The sequence below is a fragment of the Petromyzon marinus genome, unplaced genomic scaffold, assembly GCF_048934315.1.
Source record: "Petromyzon marinus isolate PM22_M1 ecotype Great Lakes invasive population unplaced genomic scaffold, UKy_Petmar_22M1.pri1.0 PM_G_Scaffold_62, whole genome shotgun sequence".
Taxonomy (NCBI): Eukaryota; Metazoa; Chordata; class Hyperoartia; order Petromyzontiformes; family Petromyzontidae; genus Petromyzon; species Petromyzon marinus.
In genome coordinates this window covers 560975-577064 of record NW_027423016.1, presented here as the reverse complement: position 1 = coordinate 577064, position 16090 = coordinate 560975, and the positions used below count along the sequence as shown (strand labels likewise).

The 16090-nt window shown below is 47.8% G+C and overlaps 1 protein-coding gene and 1 long non-coding RNA gene across 2 annotated transcripts; both read right to left on the bottom strand.

Moving 5' to 3' along the window:
* Positions 1-2394: 2394 nt before the first annotated feature.
* LOC142919834 (uncharacterized) lies at positions 2395-4267 on the bottom strand. The gene is made up of 2 exons (XR_012938512.1): positions 4196-4267; positions 2395-3727 (listed from the first exon to the last, which is right to left on the bottom strand). It is a non-coding gene; the product is annotated as an uncharacterized LOC142919834 (long non-coding RNA).
* A 2888-nt stretch (positions 4268-7155) lies between these two features.
* LOC116937336 (uncharacterized) lies at positions 7156-12729 on the bottom strand. Its single transcript, XM_076062485.1, has 2 exons — positions 12668-12729; positions 7156-9316 (listed from the first exon to the last, which is right to left on the bottom strand). The coding sequence occupies exon 2, from the start codon at positions 9304-9306 to the stop codon at positions 8395-8397; it is 912 nt and encodes a 303-aa protein (XP_075918600.1). The 5' UTR covers positions 9307-9316; positions 12668-12729; the 3' UTR covers positions 7156-8394.
* Between the last annotated feature and the right edge of the window lie 3361 nt (positions 12730-16090).

Here is a 16090-nt window from a genome sequence, read left to right as displayed (position 1 = left end):
TTTCTTAATAGGTGAAAGCAGAAAATCAGAATCAGAAAGGGTTTTATTCGCCATGAAAGTTCACACAGACACGGAATTTACTTTGGCAGGATGGTGCATACATTCAACATGTAGGAATCTAAAATCTTAAATAAGTAGTAAACAAGTCTTACTATACTAAGGGTTCAAAGTGTAACTAACACCAAGGGGCTAAAGTATATAAAATTGAATAAATATAAAATAGCTATAAGATAAATCTAAAAATAAAAAAATACAAATAGGGTAACATGGTTAATATTGGCAAGGTGTCATTTTGTAGATAAAATGATAAAGTCAGTGTTAGCCCTTGGCCTTGTTTAAGAGGCCCGCAGCGGATGGGAAGAAACTGTTTTTGATGGTGTACGTTAGCCTCTGCCTGGCTAAATGGCGAATTACGTGACGGCTGAGTGAGCTGTGAGAGCACCGTTCTGTCACGACAGCTTCTCTCTGTTGTACATTGCGGTGGAGAAATGTGCGTGCGGTGGGGCTGCGTGTAACTACCACCAGAGGCTGGGCCTGTTGACGGCTCGGGATGATTTCTGACGGGTCCATTACACGGAGCAAACCAGGACAACGTAGCGGACCTCATTCTCCGCCGCCGCCGCCGCCGCACCGATGGCTCTGAGGTGTCTATTGGACGATTGCTCCAGCAGCCATTGGACTGTGGAGACTGATATTTTTAGCCGGGTGGGTAGGATGTGGAGAGTCTTAACTGTGGTGGTGGATGGGTGTGTGTATGTGTGCGTGTGTGAGCCGTCAGGATGGGGAGCCGTGTGGTGCAGCGGTTAACTGGCTGCGCTAAGAATCCAGCGTCCCCGAGTTCGAACCGGCTCTGGGCCTCCCCTTGGTCGACTCAGCCTCAAATGACTGCCAAGTGCGGTGTGTAAACATCGCCACTAGGGGAGACAAAGGTGGCCAGGCGTGAGCTCCGTGGAGGATGTCCTCACTCAGGCCCTCTTTGTATTTTTGCCAGAGTCCCATGGGGTTAGATGGGCTGCAAACTTGAAGATTTATGCAGAAGAGCAAAGTCAGTTGGAAAGGGGACTGACCAACAGAAGCTTCTGTCATAGCTTCCTGAAGACGATGATCACGCGCAAGAATTGCACGAAGACTGAAAGCTTCCCTGTATGTTTCACAGACAACTCCTTCCACTGTTTAGAGGTCTTGGAAAGATGTGTGCCCTTTGGCAGCATGGAGAAGCATTGGGAGGGAAGCAGCACTGCCGATTGTTGGGATGAACCGTGTAGACTCGTCCCAAGGCATCAAATTCACCGTCAGCAGCACGTAGCTTCCATTTATTTTTTTAGCAGTCCATGTGTTGAGAAGTTCCCGACGATGACTCGGAGACGGCTTGAAGGTAAGGGCTTTCGCCAAAGGTTTATTAAGTGTATTACATTAGCACAAAGGGTGTGACAACTTCCCAGGGGTTAGGGGTCCTACACTAAGTCCTGGTCCAGCCCGGCTAGCTCCGGTCGCTCTCCCTCGAGTCTGATGGGGGCACTAGCCAACCCCACCGACCGGGAAGAGCAGCACCTCCTACGGCTACCACCGGCTTCACTCTTGGAGGCGAAGTGCCAAATGGACGACTGTGCGGGGAACGGTCATGGATGGGGAAGCCAAGAATTCTGCAAATGGCCTCATTGTTGCTGATGAATGCTCCTTGGAAGTAAACTCCTTTACAAAAAGTTTTCTAAAAAAACAACAACGGTTTTATTAACAACTTCGTTTAACTCATGGTCGACAAGTACGTCAATGGCCCCTGAGACATGTGGCGCCGGCTTTTTGTGCGAGCCGATTTCACAGTTTAGGGACCGCAGCGTTTTTCACGTACACAAATATATATAAAAAGGCGTCCATGCAAAATGTAAATTTCTTTAAAGTAGCGAATGAATTGATTGATGCCGATTTTGATACAGGCATGCATTGTCACCGCATCTGAGTACCGTGTGCAAAATGTGGAATTGATTGGACGGCGGGAAGTGGATGAAATTTTCATCACAAGATTTGGCCACGACAAACAGAGGAATCAAGTTAAGTAAAACCATTTTGAACGCAAATGAGAAATCCCCCCCCCCACCCTCCACCGATGACGCGCGAGCGTTGCTAGGGGCAACCCCCGGGCAGCTTTAGCGGCGCAAGGAAATACTTAAATGCGAAATAGCACTAAATTGTTAATTTAACAACTTTTAAAGTTTACGGATGGGAAAACGGAATGGCGCTGGCTCACCACGGGGCTTACGGCGTGGTACCCGGCTACTTTTTTTAAAAGTAAACTCCACGGTTCGCGAGCAAGTGTGCGTCCACACAGAGACAGACGGACAGACACACAGAAAAAAATGCCTTTTATAGGTAAGAAAAGAAAAACGATGACAAGACTCAGTGTGTGAAGAACACAGGATTTATTCGGTTCACAAGTCAACGGATATAACTTCAAAACACTTTTATCGGTCATCTTTTTATCGAGACACATTTATTTTACTCATCCTGGCAGACACACACACAGACACACGCCTCTGTCTGTGTGTGTGTCTGTGTCTCTGTGTGTGTGACTGTGTCTGTATGTCTGTGTGTGTCTGTGTGTGTGTCTATGTGTGTGTGTGTTTCTATGTGTGTGTATGTATCTGTGTGTGTCTATGTGTCTGTCTGTGTCTGTGTGTCTATGTGGCTCTGCGTGTGTGTGTCTATGTGTCTGTGTGTCTATGTGTCTGTGTGTGTGTCTATGTGTGTCTGCGTGTCGATGTGTCTCTACGTGTGTGTCCATGTGTCTGTCTATGTGTCTGTCTGTGTGTGTCTGTGTGTCTATGTGTCTGTGTGTGTGTCTATGTGTGTGTGTCTATGTGTGTGTGTCTGCGTGTGTGTCTATGTATCTGTGTGTGTCCATGTCTTTGTGTGTGTCTATGTGTCTTTGCGTGTGTGTCTGTGTCTTTTCGTGTCTATGTGTCTCTGCGTGTGTGTCTATTTGTCTGTGTGTCTATGTGTCTGTGTGTCTATGTGTCTCTGTGTGTGTGTCTATGCGTCTCTGTGTGTCTATGCGTGTGTCTATGTGTGTCTATGTGTCTCTGTGTGTGTGTCTATGTGTCTCTACGTGTGTGTTCATGTGTCTATGTGTCTGTATCTATGTGTCTACGTGTGTGTCCATGTGTCTATGTGTCTGTGTGTGTATCTATGTGTCTGCGTGTGTGTGTCTATGTGTCTTCGTGTCTGTGTCTATGTGTCTGTGTGTGTATCTATGTGTCTGCGTGTGTGTCTATGTTTCTCTGTGTGTGTCTGTGTCTCTGCGTTTGTGTCTATGTGTCTGTGTGTGTGTCTATGTGTCTCTGTGTGTGTCTATGTGTCTGTGTGTCCATGAGTGTCTGTGTGTGTATCTATGGGTCTGCGTGTGTGTGTCTATGTGTCTGTGTGTGTATCTATGTGTCTGCATGTGTGTCTATGTTTCTCTGTGTGTGTCTGTGTCTCTGCGTTTGTGTCTATCAGTCTCTGTGTGTGTCTATGTGTCTCTGTGTGTGTGTGTCTGTGTCTCTGTGTGTGTGTCTATGTGTCTGTGTGTGTCTCTGTGTGTGTGTCTATGTGTCTCTGTGTGTGTCTGTGTCTCTGTGTGTGTCTGTGTCTCTGCGTTTGTGTGTCACTGAGTCTGTGTGCTTGGAAAGTCGTCATCGGTTTCGTTGTCTTCGTAGACCGTTTTCCAGACGTACGATTCCAGAGACAATCTCTGCACACACACATACACGTACACACACACATACAAACGTACACACACGTACACACGTACACACACGTACACACACGTACACACACACATGGTCATACAAAGATTCCCTATTATAGCCTTAATAGAATGTAGGGGCAAGTGCTGTTAGCGAGCACCTATGAAGGCCGGAACGGTACACGAGGGGGTGGGTGGCCAGCACCACGCCCGACCGCCTTTGTATCCCGAGTGGCGATGTTTACTACACTGCACCAGGTACTCATTTGAGGCTGAGTATACCTAGGCGAGGCCCAGGACCGGTTCAGATAATCGAATCCAGTTCGCCGGGTTCATAGTGCAGTGTGGCACTAAACGCTACACTACTGCTCCCTACACACGTACACACACGTACACACACACACGTACACACACACACGTACACACACACGTACACACACACACGTACACACACACGTACACACACATACAGACCTTAGAGCCGGACAGTAGCCCCCAAGTGCGTCTTTGTTTCTTCAACCACATTCCTCGGCCGAAGACGGGGCTGTGGGTAACCACATTGACAACACTCACCCACAGTGACACTCACCACACAGAGACCCATAGACATCACCACACAGAGACATATGTATGTTTATGTGTGTATGTGTGTATGTATATGTGTGTGTAATGACAGGGTGACGCCTGGTCTCAGCGAGCTGATGAAAGTTGCAAGCGAGAATTTCATCATCACTTGCAGCTGGGGTTGGCATCGACCCCCACTCCTCCTGATGTCGAGGGTAAATGGGCGAGGTTTAGGACTGTGGGTCATGCAGCTGCAATGGCTGCTTTGGGTGCACGGTTTAGACCTCCCCAGAGACCCTGGCTGACAGAGGAGGTGTTCAGGCTGGCTGAGAAAAAGCGACAGGCCCACTCTCATCGGCTACAGCATCCCACGTCGGAGAATGAGGAGGCTTACCGCAGCCTTCACTCGGAGGTTCGGAGAGCCTTGAGGCAATGATGGGTGGTGGTCGCGCATTGCTGAGGAAATGGAGTCTGCCTAAGTGGCCCGCGATCACAAATTGCTCTTTAATTCCATCATTAGGGGAAAGAACGGTGATCCAATCTCTGACCCCCAGGAACAGATTTGCAGATTTGCTGAGCATTTCTGTGACGTCCTGGGGGAGGGGAAATCCCTCAGCCAGGAAAACAACGTGGCACAAAATGGGGATGACCCTGCTGAGTATGCGGTGCCTCAAATATTGGAGGAAGTCACCCCCTGGGAGTGGCTGGCTGAAGTGACATTTGTTGAGGAAGTACTGAAGGCGATCCAGAGTCTGAGACCAGGAAAGGCAGCAGGCAGAGATGATCTTCCAAGCGAAATGCTGAGGGAGGGTGGCGTTTGTGCACAGACTGCCCTATATGACATCATAACAGTCTGGACCACTGGACGGGTTCCGCAGGATTGGAAGGATGCCCTGGTGGTCCCCCTCTTTAAGAAGGGGGACTGCACAGACTGTAACAACTACAGAGGCATCTAACTCCCCAGTGTGCCGGGAAAGGTCCTGGCAAGGATTATTCAACATCAACTTGCTAGGCACGCTGAGGAGAGGCTTGCGGAACCCCAATGCAGTTTCAGCAGAAGGCGGTCCTGCACAGATGCCATATTTTGTCCGTCTGCTAGAGCAGAGGTATAAGGAAATCCTACAAGACTTACATCTCTGCTTTATTGACCTCATCAAGGCCTATGATGCCATCAGAAGGCCTGGGCTCTGGGTTGTTCTTCGTGCTTTTGGAGTCCCTGACCCTCTGCTCACAATCATTAAGGACCTTCATGATGGTGGGCAGGCCCGGGTAAAATTACATGGCCCGGAGTCAGAGCCATTCCCTGTCCACCTTGGGGTGTGACAGGGATGTCCTCTGGCTCCCACATTATTTAACATCTATTTTGACCACGTAGTTCTTGAAGCCCTTCAATAGCTGTACCGGAGGAATTTCCACTTGGTACAGATACAATAGGAGGCTGATTGATGCCCGGGTGCGGTCAAGGGATTGCTCCCTATTGCTCAACCACGTTATGTATGTCGATGATCTGGTAATTGCTCCTCACTCAGAGGAGGAGTTGGAGGCGCTGCTGCTGAACCTGGAGTATGCCACTAAGAGGTGGGGCCTTACCATCAGCCCCACCAAAAACTAAGCATCTGCCTGGGTATTTTGTACCATCGGACACTCCACCCCCATAACTCCCAATTAGGGATAGGGCAGTTGTGGAGAGAGTGGAGAGTTTCCCATACTTTGGCAGTGTGCTCATGACCGGTTCTGGTTTAACAGCAGAGGTCTCACTCCGAATCAGTCGAACGGCAATATCTTTTCATCGGTTGCGTAACGCTGTGTGGAAGCTACATGGTCTGTCGCTCCGCACTAAGCTTCAGGTCTTCTCGGCCACGGTCATTCCCTCCCTTCTCTACGCTTGCGAAACGTGGACCCCCCTAATGGAACATCTTCGCCGGTTAGAAACATTTAGGCTGGCCTGCCTACGATCCATCCTGGGTTTAACCAGACTGGATTGTGTGAGGAGCTCACAAATCCTTGAAAGATCTGGGCAATGTCCCATCGGTGAGCTCCTCCGGCGGGCAAGGCTGTGATGGCTGGGCCATGTAGCCCGCATGCCCAGCCAACGCATGCCGAAACAGCTTTTGTTCGGCCGGATTGAGGGGGCTAAGCGGGCGCGGCACAGGCTAGAGAAGAGATGGAGTGATGCAGTACAGGAGGACGTGGAGCTGAGTGGACTTGCCGATGACTGGTACCAGCGGTGTCAAGATCGGCCTCTGTGGAGGAGGCTCGTGAAGGACGCTGCTGCTGGGCAGTTGGAGGCAGTCGCCCTCCAACAACAACGGAGGGCGGAGGAGCGACGCTCACAACAACGAGCGGAGCGCCGGGTGGCTAAAGCACATCGGTTGGCACAGTAGGGGGCACAGGTGGTGCATCAGCCAGTCATCTCAGTCAGTCAATCCGTGGCACCTGGGTCTGCAAAATTGGAGATCAGAAATTGGAGATCAGGACAATATGTGGACTCCACACATATGCTGCAACACTTGTGCAACGAATCTTCACCAGTGGTTGAACAGGAAATCTATGCCTTTTGCAGTGCCAATGATTTGGAGAGAGCCAACAGATCATATCGGAAATTGTTACTTCTGCATGGCGCCTCCAGTTAGGAAAGGTTTGTCAAAGAATTAAAAGTGGACTGGGCATTATCCAAACATTCCATCAGCTACACGCCCAGGACCCCACGGAGAAGGACTGCCGATTCCTGATGCACCAGAATCATTCTCACTAGACGAGGAAGAGGATGAAACTTCTGGTCCTCAACCATCAAGGTCACGTGACCCAGATTTTCTCCCATCCTCATCCTCTGAACCACACCTCATAACACAAGGTAAACTGAAAGATAATAAGTCGTGATAAACTTTATGCATAACCGCAAATAATAATATACATACATATTAAACAAGAATATCAATCACAATGATACACACAACACACACGTTTGTAATGACACTTTAACACATCGTTCATTACATTACACAATTAACATTTCAGAAAAATTTAGAATTTTCACAATGCAATTATTTTATTACAATGGGTCTCTGTGTGATCAGTCGACTGTCTCTGTGGTGAGTCTGGGTATCTGTGTGATGAGTCTATGGGTCTCTGTGTGATGAGTCTATGGATCTCTGTGTGATGAGTCTATGGGTCTCTGCGTGGTGAGTCTATGGGTCTCTGTATGATGAGTCAATGGGTCTCTGTGTGATGAGTCTATGGGTCTCTGTGTGATGAGTCTATGGGTCTCTGTGTGATGAGTCTATGGGTATGTGTGATTAGTCTATGGGTATCTGTGTGATGAGTCTATGGGTCTCTGTATGATGAGTCTATGGCTCTGTGTGAGTCTATGGGTCTCTAAATAGTCTATGGGTATGTGTGATTAGTCTATGGGTATCTGTGTGATGAGTCTCTGGGTCTCTTTGTGAGTCTATGTTACATTATACACTAGCGAGCAACACATCTGAAGCCCCGAATGGCACTGAAGGGGGTGGGTAGCCAGCACCACGGCTGACCGCCTTTGTCTCCCTAGGGGGCGATGTTTACAACCCGCACCGGGTATATATTTACGCAATCTATAACATCCCCCCCCAAACAAAAAAAACGTAGCACAAATGGTTCCCTGGAATGTGGCCAAAGTCCTTTTCCAGTTTAATAGACAAAGAAATCACGAAAGCTTCAAATCAAGATTAGACAAATGGTTATTTTTCCCAGTAATGCCGACTGAGCTACACGACGCCTTTTACTGGTAGGAACTTCCTGGTTACACCACCAGCCCACAGGGGATTATTGTGTCTGTCTGTCCGTCGTGCATCCAAAAATGAGAGGGGTGGGGCTGGGTGGAGAGGGGAGGGGCTGGGTGGGGCTGGGTGGTGAGGGGCTGGTCACCCCGTGGTGCCCTTATAAAACTCAACGTTTAACCTACTCACGCCGGCTTGTGCCAGCCCTCACAGTCGGGCATATTTGCGGAATACACCACGTGGTGGTGCCGCCGTTGACCCTGGCCATTGACGGGGCAACCCAACGTTCCTACTAGCTCCCTCCGCAGGAGAATGTGTTCAGAAGCGACCGGGCAATCACAAGCGACAGTCTCAGTTCTCCTCTTCCCGCTTGACGCTGACTCCATCCACCAGGAGGTCACCACCTCGAGTCGAACCCTGACCTTCACGCTTCACCGTTATCTCTTCTTCACACTCCACCATCACTCCTGGCCACGTAGCAAAGTTGTCATTTTCTTCCGGTTCTTGTTTTATGAGAGATGGACTCATGGCAGCGGCACTTTGGCCTTCACAAGTAGATTTCACCCTCTCGTGGATCTTTTCATGCATCGTTCGTTGTCCTGACGCGATAAACCCTTTCCCACACACGGTGCACTTGTAGGGCTTGTCGCCTGTGTGTGTTCTCTGGTGAATCCGAAGATAGTTTGAATAGGAAAATGCTTTCCCACACACACTGCACTTGTAGGGCTTCTCGCCCGTGTGTGTTCTCTGGTGAATCCGAAGAGAGTTTGAATAGGGAAATGCCTTCTCACACACGGTGCACTTGTACAGCTTCTCGCCTGTATGTGTACTCTGATGATGTTGAAGAATTTCTAAACGAGTAAATGCCTTCATGCACAGAGTGCACTTGTAGGGCTTCTCACCCGTGTGCATTCTCTGGTGAATTCGAATATATGATGAATGCACAAATGCCTTCTCACACACGGTGCACTTGAATGGCTTTTCGCCCGTGTGTGTTCTCTGGTGAATTTTTAGATTTGTTAAACAAGCAAATGCCTTCTCACACACGGTGCACCTGAATGGCTTTTCGCCCGTGTGTGTTCTCTGGTGAATTTTTAGATTTGTTAAACAAGCAAATGCCTTCTCACACACGGTGCACCGGAATGGCTTTTCGCCCGTGTGTGTTCTCTGATGATGCTTCATGTGTTCAGCGTGATCCGTGCTGTAGGTACACCGGTCGCATTGGTGCCTTTTAGCACCGGGCTCTGTCGAGGACTTCTCCATGCGATCGACTCTGCAGATAAACCTTACACGTTACACACAAAATCACACGCACACTACAGAGACAAGCATCGACCGTGTGCAGGGCCGGATTGAGGCGTGGGGGCTTTAGGAACTGCAGCCCAGAGGCCTCCGCCAGCTGGAGGGCCTCCAGAGATTAAGAGAAAAAGTTTTTTTCAGTTGTGAATGCTGAATTTATTTTCTCGTTAGCCTTGTAAAAATAAATTGTATTGTTCTTTAACTTTGTTTTCCTTTTGGGAATATTACTGGGGGCCTCAAAGTACCTGTAGTAACAACAACAACAACAAATGCCATTCGCCACTACGTGGTGGTGACGTCACCACGACGCTTGTGCCAGGCCATGTGCACCTTGAGGCCACGTGAAGGCCACGTGAAGTGTAGCACAGGGCCATACACAATCTTAATCCGGCCCTGCTCGTGTGCAGCCTTAATTGTGTTGGGGCAGGGTGTGAGTGTGAGATTGTAAGTCTGTGTTTGAGTGAGAGATTGTCAGTGTGTGTGAGTGTGAGATTGTCAGTGTGTGAGTGTGAGGTTGTCAGTGTGTGTGTGAGTGTGAGATTGTCAGTGTGTGTGTGTGAGATTGTCAGCCTGTGTGAGTGTGAGATTGTCAGTGTGTGTGTGAGATTGTCAGCCTGTGTGAGTGTGAGATTGTCAGTGTGTGTGTGAGATTGTCAGCCTGTGTGAGTGTGAGATTGTCAGTGTGTGTGTGTGAGATTGTCAGTCTGTGTGTGAGATTGTCAGTCTGTGTGTGAGTGTGAGATTGCCAGTGTGTGTGTGAGTGTGAGATTGTCAGCCTGTGTGTGTGTGAGATTGTCAGAATGTGTGAGTGTGAGATTGTCAGTGTGTGTGTAAGATTGTCAGTCTGTGTGAGTGTGAGGTTGTCAGCCTGTGTGTGTGTGAGGTTGTCAGTGTGTGTGAGTGTGAGGTTGTCAGTGTGTGTGTGAGAGTGTGAGGTTGTCAGTGTGTGAGTGTGAGGTTGTCAGTGTGTGTGTGTGAGGTTGTCAGTGTGTGTGAGGTTGTCAGTGTGTGTGTGTGAGGTTGTCAGTGTGTGTGTGTGTGAGGTTGTCAGTGTGTGTGTGAGTGTGAGGTTGTCAGTGTGTGTGTGTGAGGTTGTCAGTGTGTGTGTGTGAGGTTGTCAGTGTGTGTGAGTGTGAGGTTGTCAGTGTGTGTGAGGTTGTCACAGTGTGTGTGAGTGTGAGGTTGTCAGTGTGTGTGTGAGTGTGAGGTTGTCAGTGTGTGTGTGAGTGTGAGGTTGTCAGTGTGTGTGTGAGGTTGTCACAGTGTGTGTGTGAGTGTGAGGTTGTCAGTGTGTGTGTGAGTGTGAGGTTGTCAGTGTGTGTGTGTGAGTGTGATGTTGTCAGTGTGTGAGTGTGAGGTTGTCAGTGTGTGTGTGTGAGGTTGTCACAGTGTGTGTGAGTGTGAGGTTGTCACAGTGTGTGTGTGAGTGTGAGGTTGTCACAGTGTGTGTGTGAGTGTGAGGTTGTCACAGTGTGTGTGTGAGTGTGAGGTTGTCACAGTGTGTGTGAGTGTGAGGTTGTCAGTGTGTGAGTGTGAGATTGTCAGTGTGTGTGTGTGAGGTTGTCAGTGTGTGTGAGTGTGAGGTTGTCAGTGTGTGTGAGGTTGTCAGTGTGTGTGAGTGTGAGGTTGTCACAGTGTGTGTGTGTGTGAGGTTGTCAATGTGTGAGTGTGAGGTTGTCAGTGTGTGTGAGTGTGAGGTTGTCAATGTGTGAGTGTGAGGTTGTCAGTGTGTGTGAGTGTGAGGTTGTCAGTGTGTGTGAGTGTGAGGTTGTCAGTGTGTGAGTGTGAGGTTGTCAGTGTGTGTGAGTGTGAGGTTGTCAGTGTGTGAGTGTGAGGTTGTCAGTGTGTGAGTGTGAGGTTGTCAGTGTGTGTGAGTGTGAGGTTGTCAGTGTGTGTGAGTGTGAGGTTGTCAGTGTGTGTGTGTGAGGTTGTCACAGTGTGTGTGAGGTTGTCAGTGTGTGTGTGTGAGTGTGAGGTTGTCACAGTGTGTGTGAGTGTGAGGTTGTCAGTGTGTGTGAGGTTGTCACAGTGTGTGTGAGTGTGAGGTTGTCACAGTGTGTGAGTGTGAGGTTGTCAGTGTGTGTGTGAGGTTGTCAGTGTGTGTGAGTGTGAGGTTGTCAGTGTGTGTGAGGTTGTCAGTGTGTGTGAGTGTGAGGTTGTCACAGTGTGTGTGTGTGTGAGGTTGTCAGTGTGTGTGAGTGTGAGGTTGTCAGTGTGTGTGAGTGTGAGGTTGTCAATGTGTGAGGTTGTCAGTGTGTGTGAGTGTGAGGTTGTCAGTGTGTGTGAGTGTGAGGTTGTCAGTGTGTGAGTGTGAGGTTGTCAGTGTGTGTGAGTGTGAGGTTGTCAGTGTGTGAGTGTGAGGTTGTCAGTGTGTGAGTGTGAGGTTGTCAGTGTGTGTGAGTGTGAGGTTGTCAGTGTGTGTGAGTGTGAGGTTGTCAGTGTGTGAGTGTGAGGTTGTCAGTGTGTGAGTGTGAGGTTGTCACAGTGTGTGTGTGAGTGTGAGGTTGTCAGTGTGTGTGTGAGTGTGAGGTTGTCAGTGTGTGTGTGTGAGTGTGATGTTGTCAGTGTGTGAGTGTGAGGTTGTCAGTGTGTGTGTGTGAGGTTGTCACAGTGTGTGTGAGTGTGAGGTTGTCACAGTGTGTGTGTGAGTGTGAGGTTGTCACAGTGTGTGTGTGAGTGTGAGGTTGTCACAGTGTGTGTGTGAGTGTGAGGTTGTCACAGTGTGTGTGAGTGTGAGGTTGTCAGTGTGTGAGTGTGAGATTGTCAGTGTGTGTGTGTGAGGTTGTCAGTGTGTGTGAGTGTGAGGTTGTCAGTGTGTGTGAGGTTGTCAGTGTGTGTGAGTGTGAGGTTGTCACAGTGTGTGTGTGTGAGGTTGTCAATGTGTGAGTGTGAGGTTGTCAGTGTGTGTGAGTGTGAGGTTGTCAATGTGTGAGGTTGTCAGTGTGTGTGAGTGTGAGGTTGTCAGTGTGTGTGAGTGTGAGGTTGTCAGTGTGTGAGTGTGAGGTTGTCAGTGTGTGTGAGTGTGAGGTTGTCAGTGTGTGAGTGTGAGGTTGTCAGTGTGTGAGTGTGAGGTTGTCAGTGTGTGTGAGTGTGAGGTTGTCAGTGTGTGAGTGTGAGGTTGTCAGTGTGTGAGTGTGAGGTTGTCAGTGTGTGTGTGTGAGTGTGAGGTTGTCACAGTGTGTGTGAGTGTGAGGTTGTCAGTGTGTGTGAGGTTGTCACAGTGTGTGTGAGTGTGAGGTTGTCACAGTGTGTGAGTGTGAGGTTGTCAGTGTGTGTGTGTGAGTGTGAGGTTGTCACAGTGTGTGAGTGTGAGGTTGTCACTGACCCTGGTGAATCTTCGTCGTTGTCAAGGCCGCAGGCTTCACCTCCCTCACGACTCTCAAAATGGCGGCGAGCAAGGAGGGGGAGGAGCCAGAAAACTCCGCGTCACGTGGGAGGGGAGAAACTGAAACTTGATTGGCTCCAAGGCGGAGAGATTTTTATTTTTTTTCGGGGAAAACTTTATTCTTTTTACCGTACGACGGATTTACAAAACTCACCATCAACAATAAACACTCGCGTTGGCATTGGCGCGGTCTGAATAAAAAAAAAACACAAATTTTTATTGGTTATGTAAATATTTTAAAAAACGCAGTAATATCAGAAATCTCATCTTGAGTAACAAAAAAATGACCCAAATGATATTCCGTAATCTTAGCTCTTTCGGTAAAGTCACGTTGAAGGGAAACAATAAAATAATAAAATATATATAAAACAATAAAAATTCTCATGACGTTTTGACCATAACACAAACGGTCGTCATCAGGTGTGTCGGTTTGCATAAATGTATTTATTTTTTAACGGTGTATTTATTTATTTTTAAAACGTTAGCGCCACGCGCAGCGATTTGGCAGTTTATTTAGAAGGACTAGTCCATCTATGTTCTGAAAAGAGAAGGGGGGAGACGAAAAATTAATGTATGCTGTCTGAAAGCCACTGTAAGCGTGAATAATCAATTAAGACCTGAAATGGTTTATCAAATCGTTCCAATGATTGCTAAGCCAGAATCCATCTTCTCGGTTGAAATTGTCTCTGTGCTTGTATATGTGGATAGCCTCATGAACGAATCTCTCATGGTAGCCAGATGGCTTACAAAGAACCTCTGTCTTGGAAAAGTCAATTTCATGTGAGCCTCGCTAGTGATTTCACGTCACCAAGGTATTCACCCCACCCCCGTCCACCGCGCTCTTGAGCGTGACGTCACCTCCGCTTGGGTCACTGCCGATATCGTTCCAGTTGCAATCCTTATTTGGGCAAAGCTACGCCCAGTGACTGGTAGCTCATTAACATAATGTGTCCGTTAAAGCCGTCGCGAGTTTATTGCGACGGGTTCAGCGCCCACGCCCCCATCCCTCGACATTTGGGCCGGCCTCATTAACATAATTTAACCAAATTTTGATTTAAAGCTTGCGTGACTGCAGTAATTCATATTCTTATAATATAAATATAAAATATATATTATTATTATTTTGTTGTTTCTCTTCAACGTGACTTTACCGAAAAAACTAAGCATATAATTTATTCAGTTAGAGAGCCGCTCGTGGGGGGGAAGTGACGTCATACTACTTCCTGCTGTCGCGAGGTAACAGGAAGCTGCCGTGTGCGCGCTTGCACTGAAATCCGAGGTGAGAAATTCTCATCGTTGTGGTGGTGGTCGTTGTGGTGGTGGTTGTTGTTGTTTACCAAGGTAGAGCCTCTCTCTCTCGTAGGGATGTCAGTTGAGTAGCAGCGAGCATGGGAATCGATGTCCAGGTTGGAACTTTACAACGCGGGGCCTAGCCACCCGGGGCCTTGCCTCCTGCCCTCGCCTGATTTGCGTTCACTTTAATTATCTCGCTTAAGTTTAATTTGTCTTCACTCGGCTCGCCACTTTGTAACTTTGTTTTATTGTAAATATTCACGCAGTTTTTATTTCCTTTTGTTAGCAGGCCAAGCCCGCTTGAGCTGCTATACCGCTCTTGTTATCAGAAGCGACCTGCCCACAACATCACAAGGTGAGGCTTTGTCAACGTGTGTGAATGTTTTTACTTAAAACTTTCGTGACTGCAGGAATTAATATTCTTGGTTCTTTCGGTAAAGTCACGTAGATAGAAAATAAAATGAAAATAACAATAAAATAAAATAAACTGAAAATAAAGCAAAAAACCCACGACGTTTCGATCGCAACACAAGTGGTCTTTATCTTATTGAATTTAATCTGTTATTTTTATTTTCTATCTACGTGACTTTACTGAAAGAACCAACAATACGTGCGTCAATGTCTTTCGGTCAAAGACGCTAAGCGCGTGCCGCTGTTGGCTCTGAATGTTTGGAGGGGAACACCTTCACCACGGGGAGAGAGAGACAGAGACACGGATAGCCTCGGCTATGTTGATTGATCCTCGATTCATTACTTGGTGGAGTGAGGAAGAATTAATGCTGAGCAGATGAAGGTGGCCAGGCATGGTGCTGGTCACACCACCACCTGTTTACTCATGGCAGTGTGTGACAGTGTCAAGTTTGTGTTTGAAGTAAAGTCTGTTTACTCTGTTGAACACGGAGGTTATATCAAAACAATAGTTGATTTTTGTTTTCCTCTGGAACTCTTACTAAGAATGGAAACAGGATGTGAACACAGCACACACATGCAGCTGAAGTCGGAACTGTTCATCCCCAGCATTCAAGGACATATGAGCCTGGATTCACACCTGAGTTGCGATTGAACATTAATTTATGCATTTCTGCATAACACAAATAGTATTGTTTTCAACACCCTTTGCTATGTCAGCCGAATTTAGCTTTCATAAATATTCCTTTGTAGTCAGACAGCCGAAATTGTGTGCTCGGAGTTTTGGGTTAACATTCATTTTGCAGATATGAAGGCTTCCAGGTATATTTATGACATTTCCCCTGTCATTGTGATGAATTTGGGAAACGTTTTCACTACATCATGAATATAGTAATAGGTATAGATGTGTAAGTCACGTGTTACTGTGTAATATACATTCCTCTGTGCCTCGAACCTGACTTGTAAATGGCGTGGATATTATTTTTTTCTGTCTGCAGCTGACGCTTCCTCTGCAGAATTGGTTTCATGGAGCAAAGGCAGCAGCTTGGTACGACAAGTCAACAATGCGACCAGCGTGCATACAGCACGGACCGGACTGAAAACTTGACACAGCACCAGAGAACTCACACAGGAGAGAAACCCTTCAAGTGCAGTGTGTGTGACAAGGCATTTGCATGGCCATCAGTTCTTGAGACGCACCAGAGAACACACACAGGAGAGAAACCCTTCCAGTGCACTGTGTGTGGGAAGGCATTTTCACGGTCATCTTCTCTTAAAAAACACGAGAAAACACACACAGGAGAGAAACCCTTCAGGTGCATTCTGTGTGGGATTGCGTTTGCACAGTCATCACATCTTAAAGTACACCAGAGAACACACACGGGAGAGAAACCCTTCAAGTGCAGTGTTTGTGGGAAGGCATTTTCACGGTCATATTCTCTTAAAAAACACCAGAGAACACACACAGGAGAGAAACCCTTCAAGTGCAGTGTGTGCATGAAGGCGTTTGCACATTCATCTGATCTTGTAAAACACCAGAGAACACACACGGGAGAGAAACCCTTCAAGTGTACTCTGTGCGGGAAGCCGTTTGCAGATTCATCAAATCTTCAAGTACACCGGAGAACACAGAAGCATCAGAAGATCCACAAGGAGTGGAGT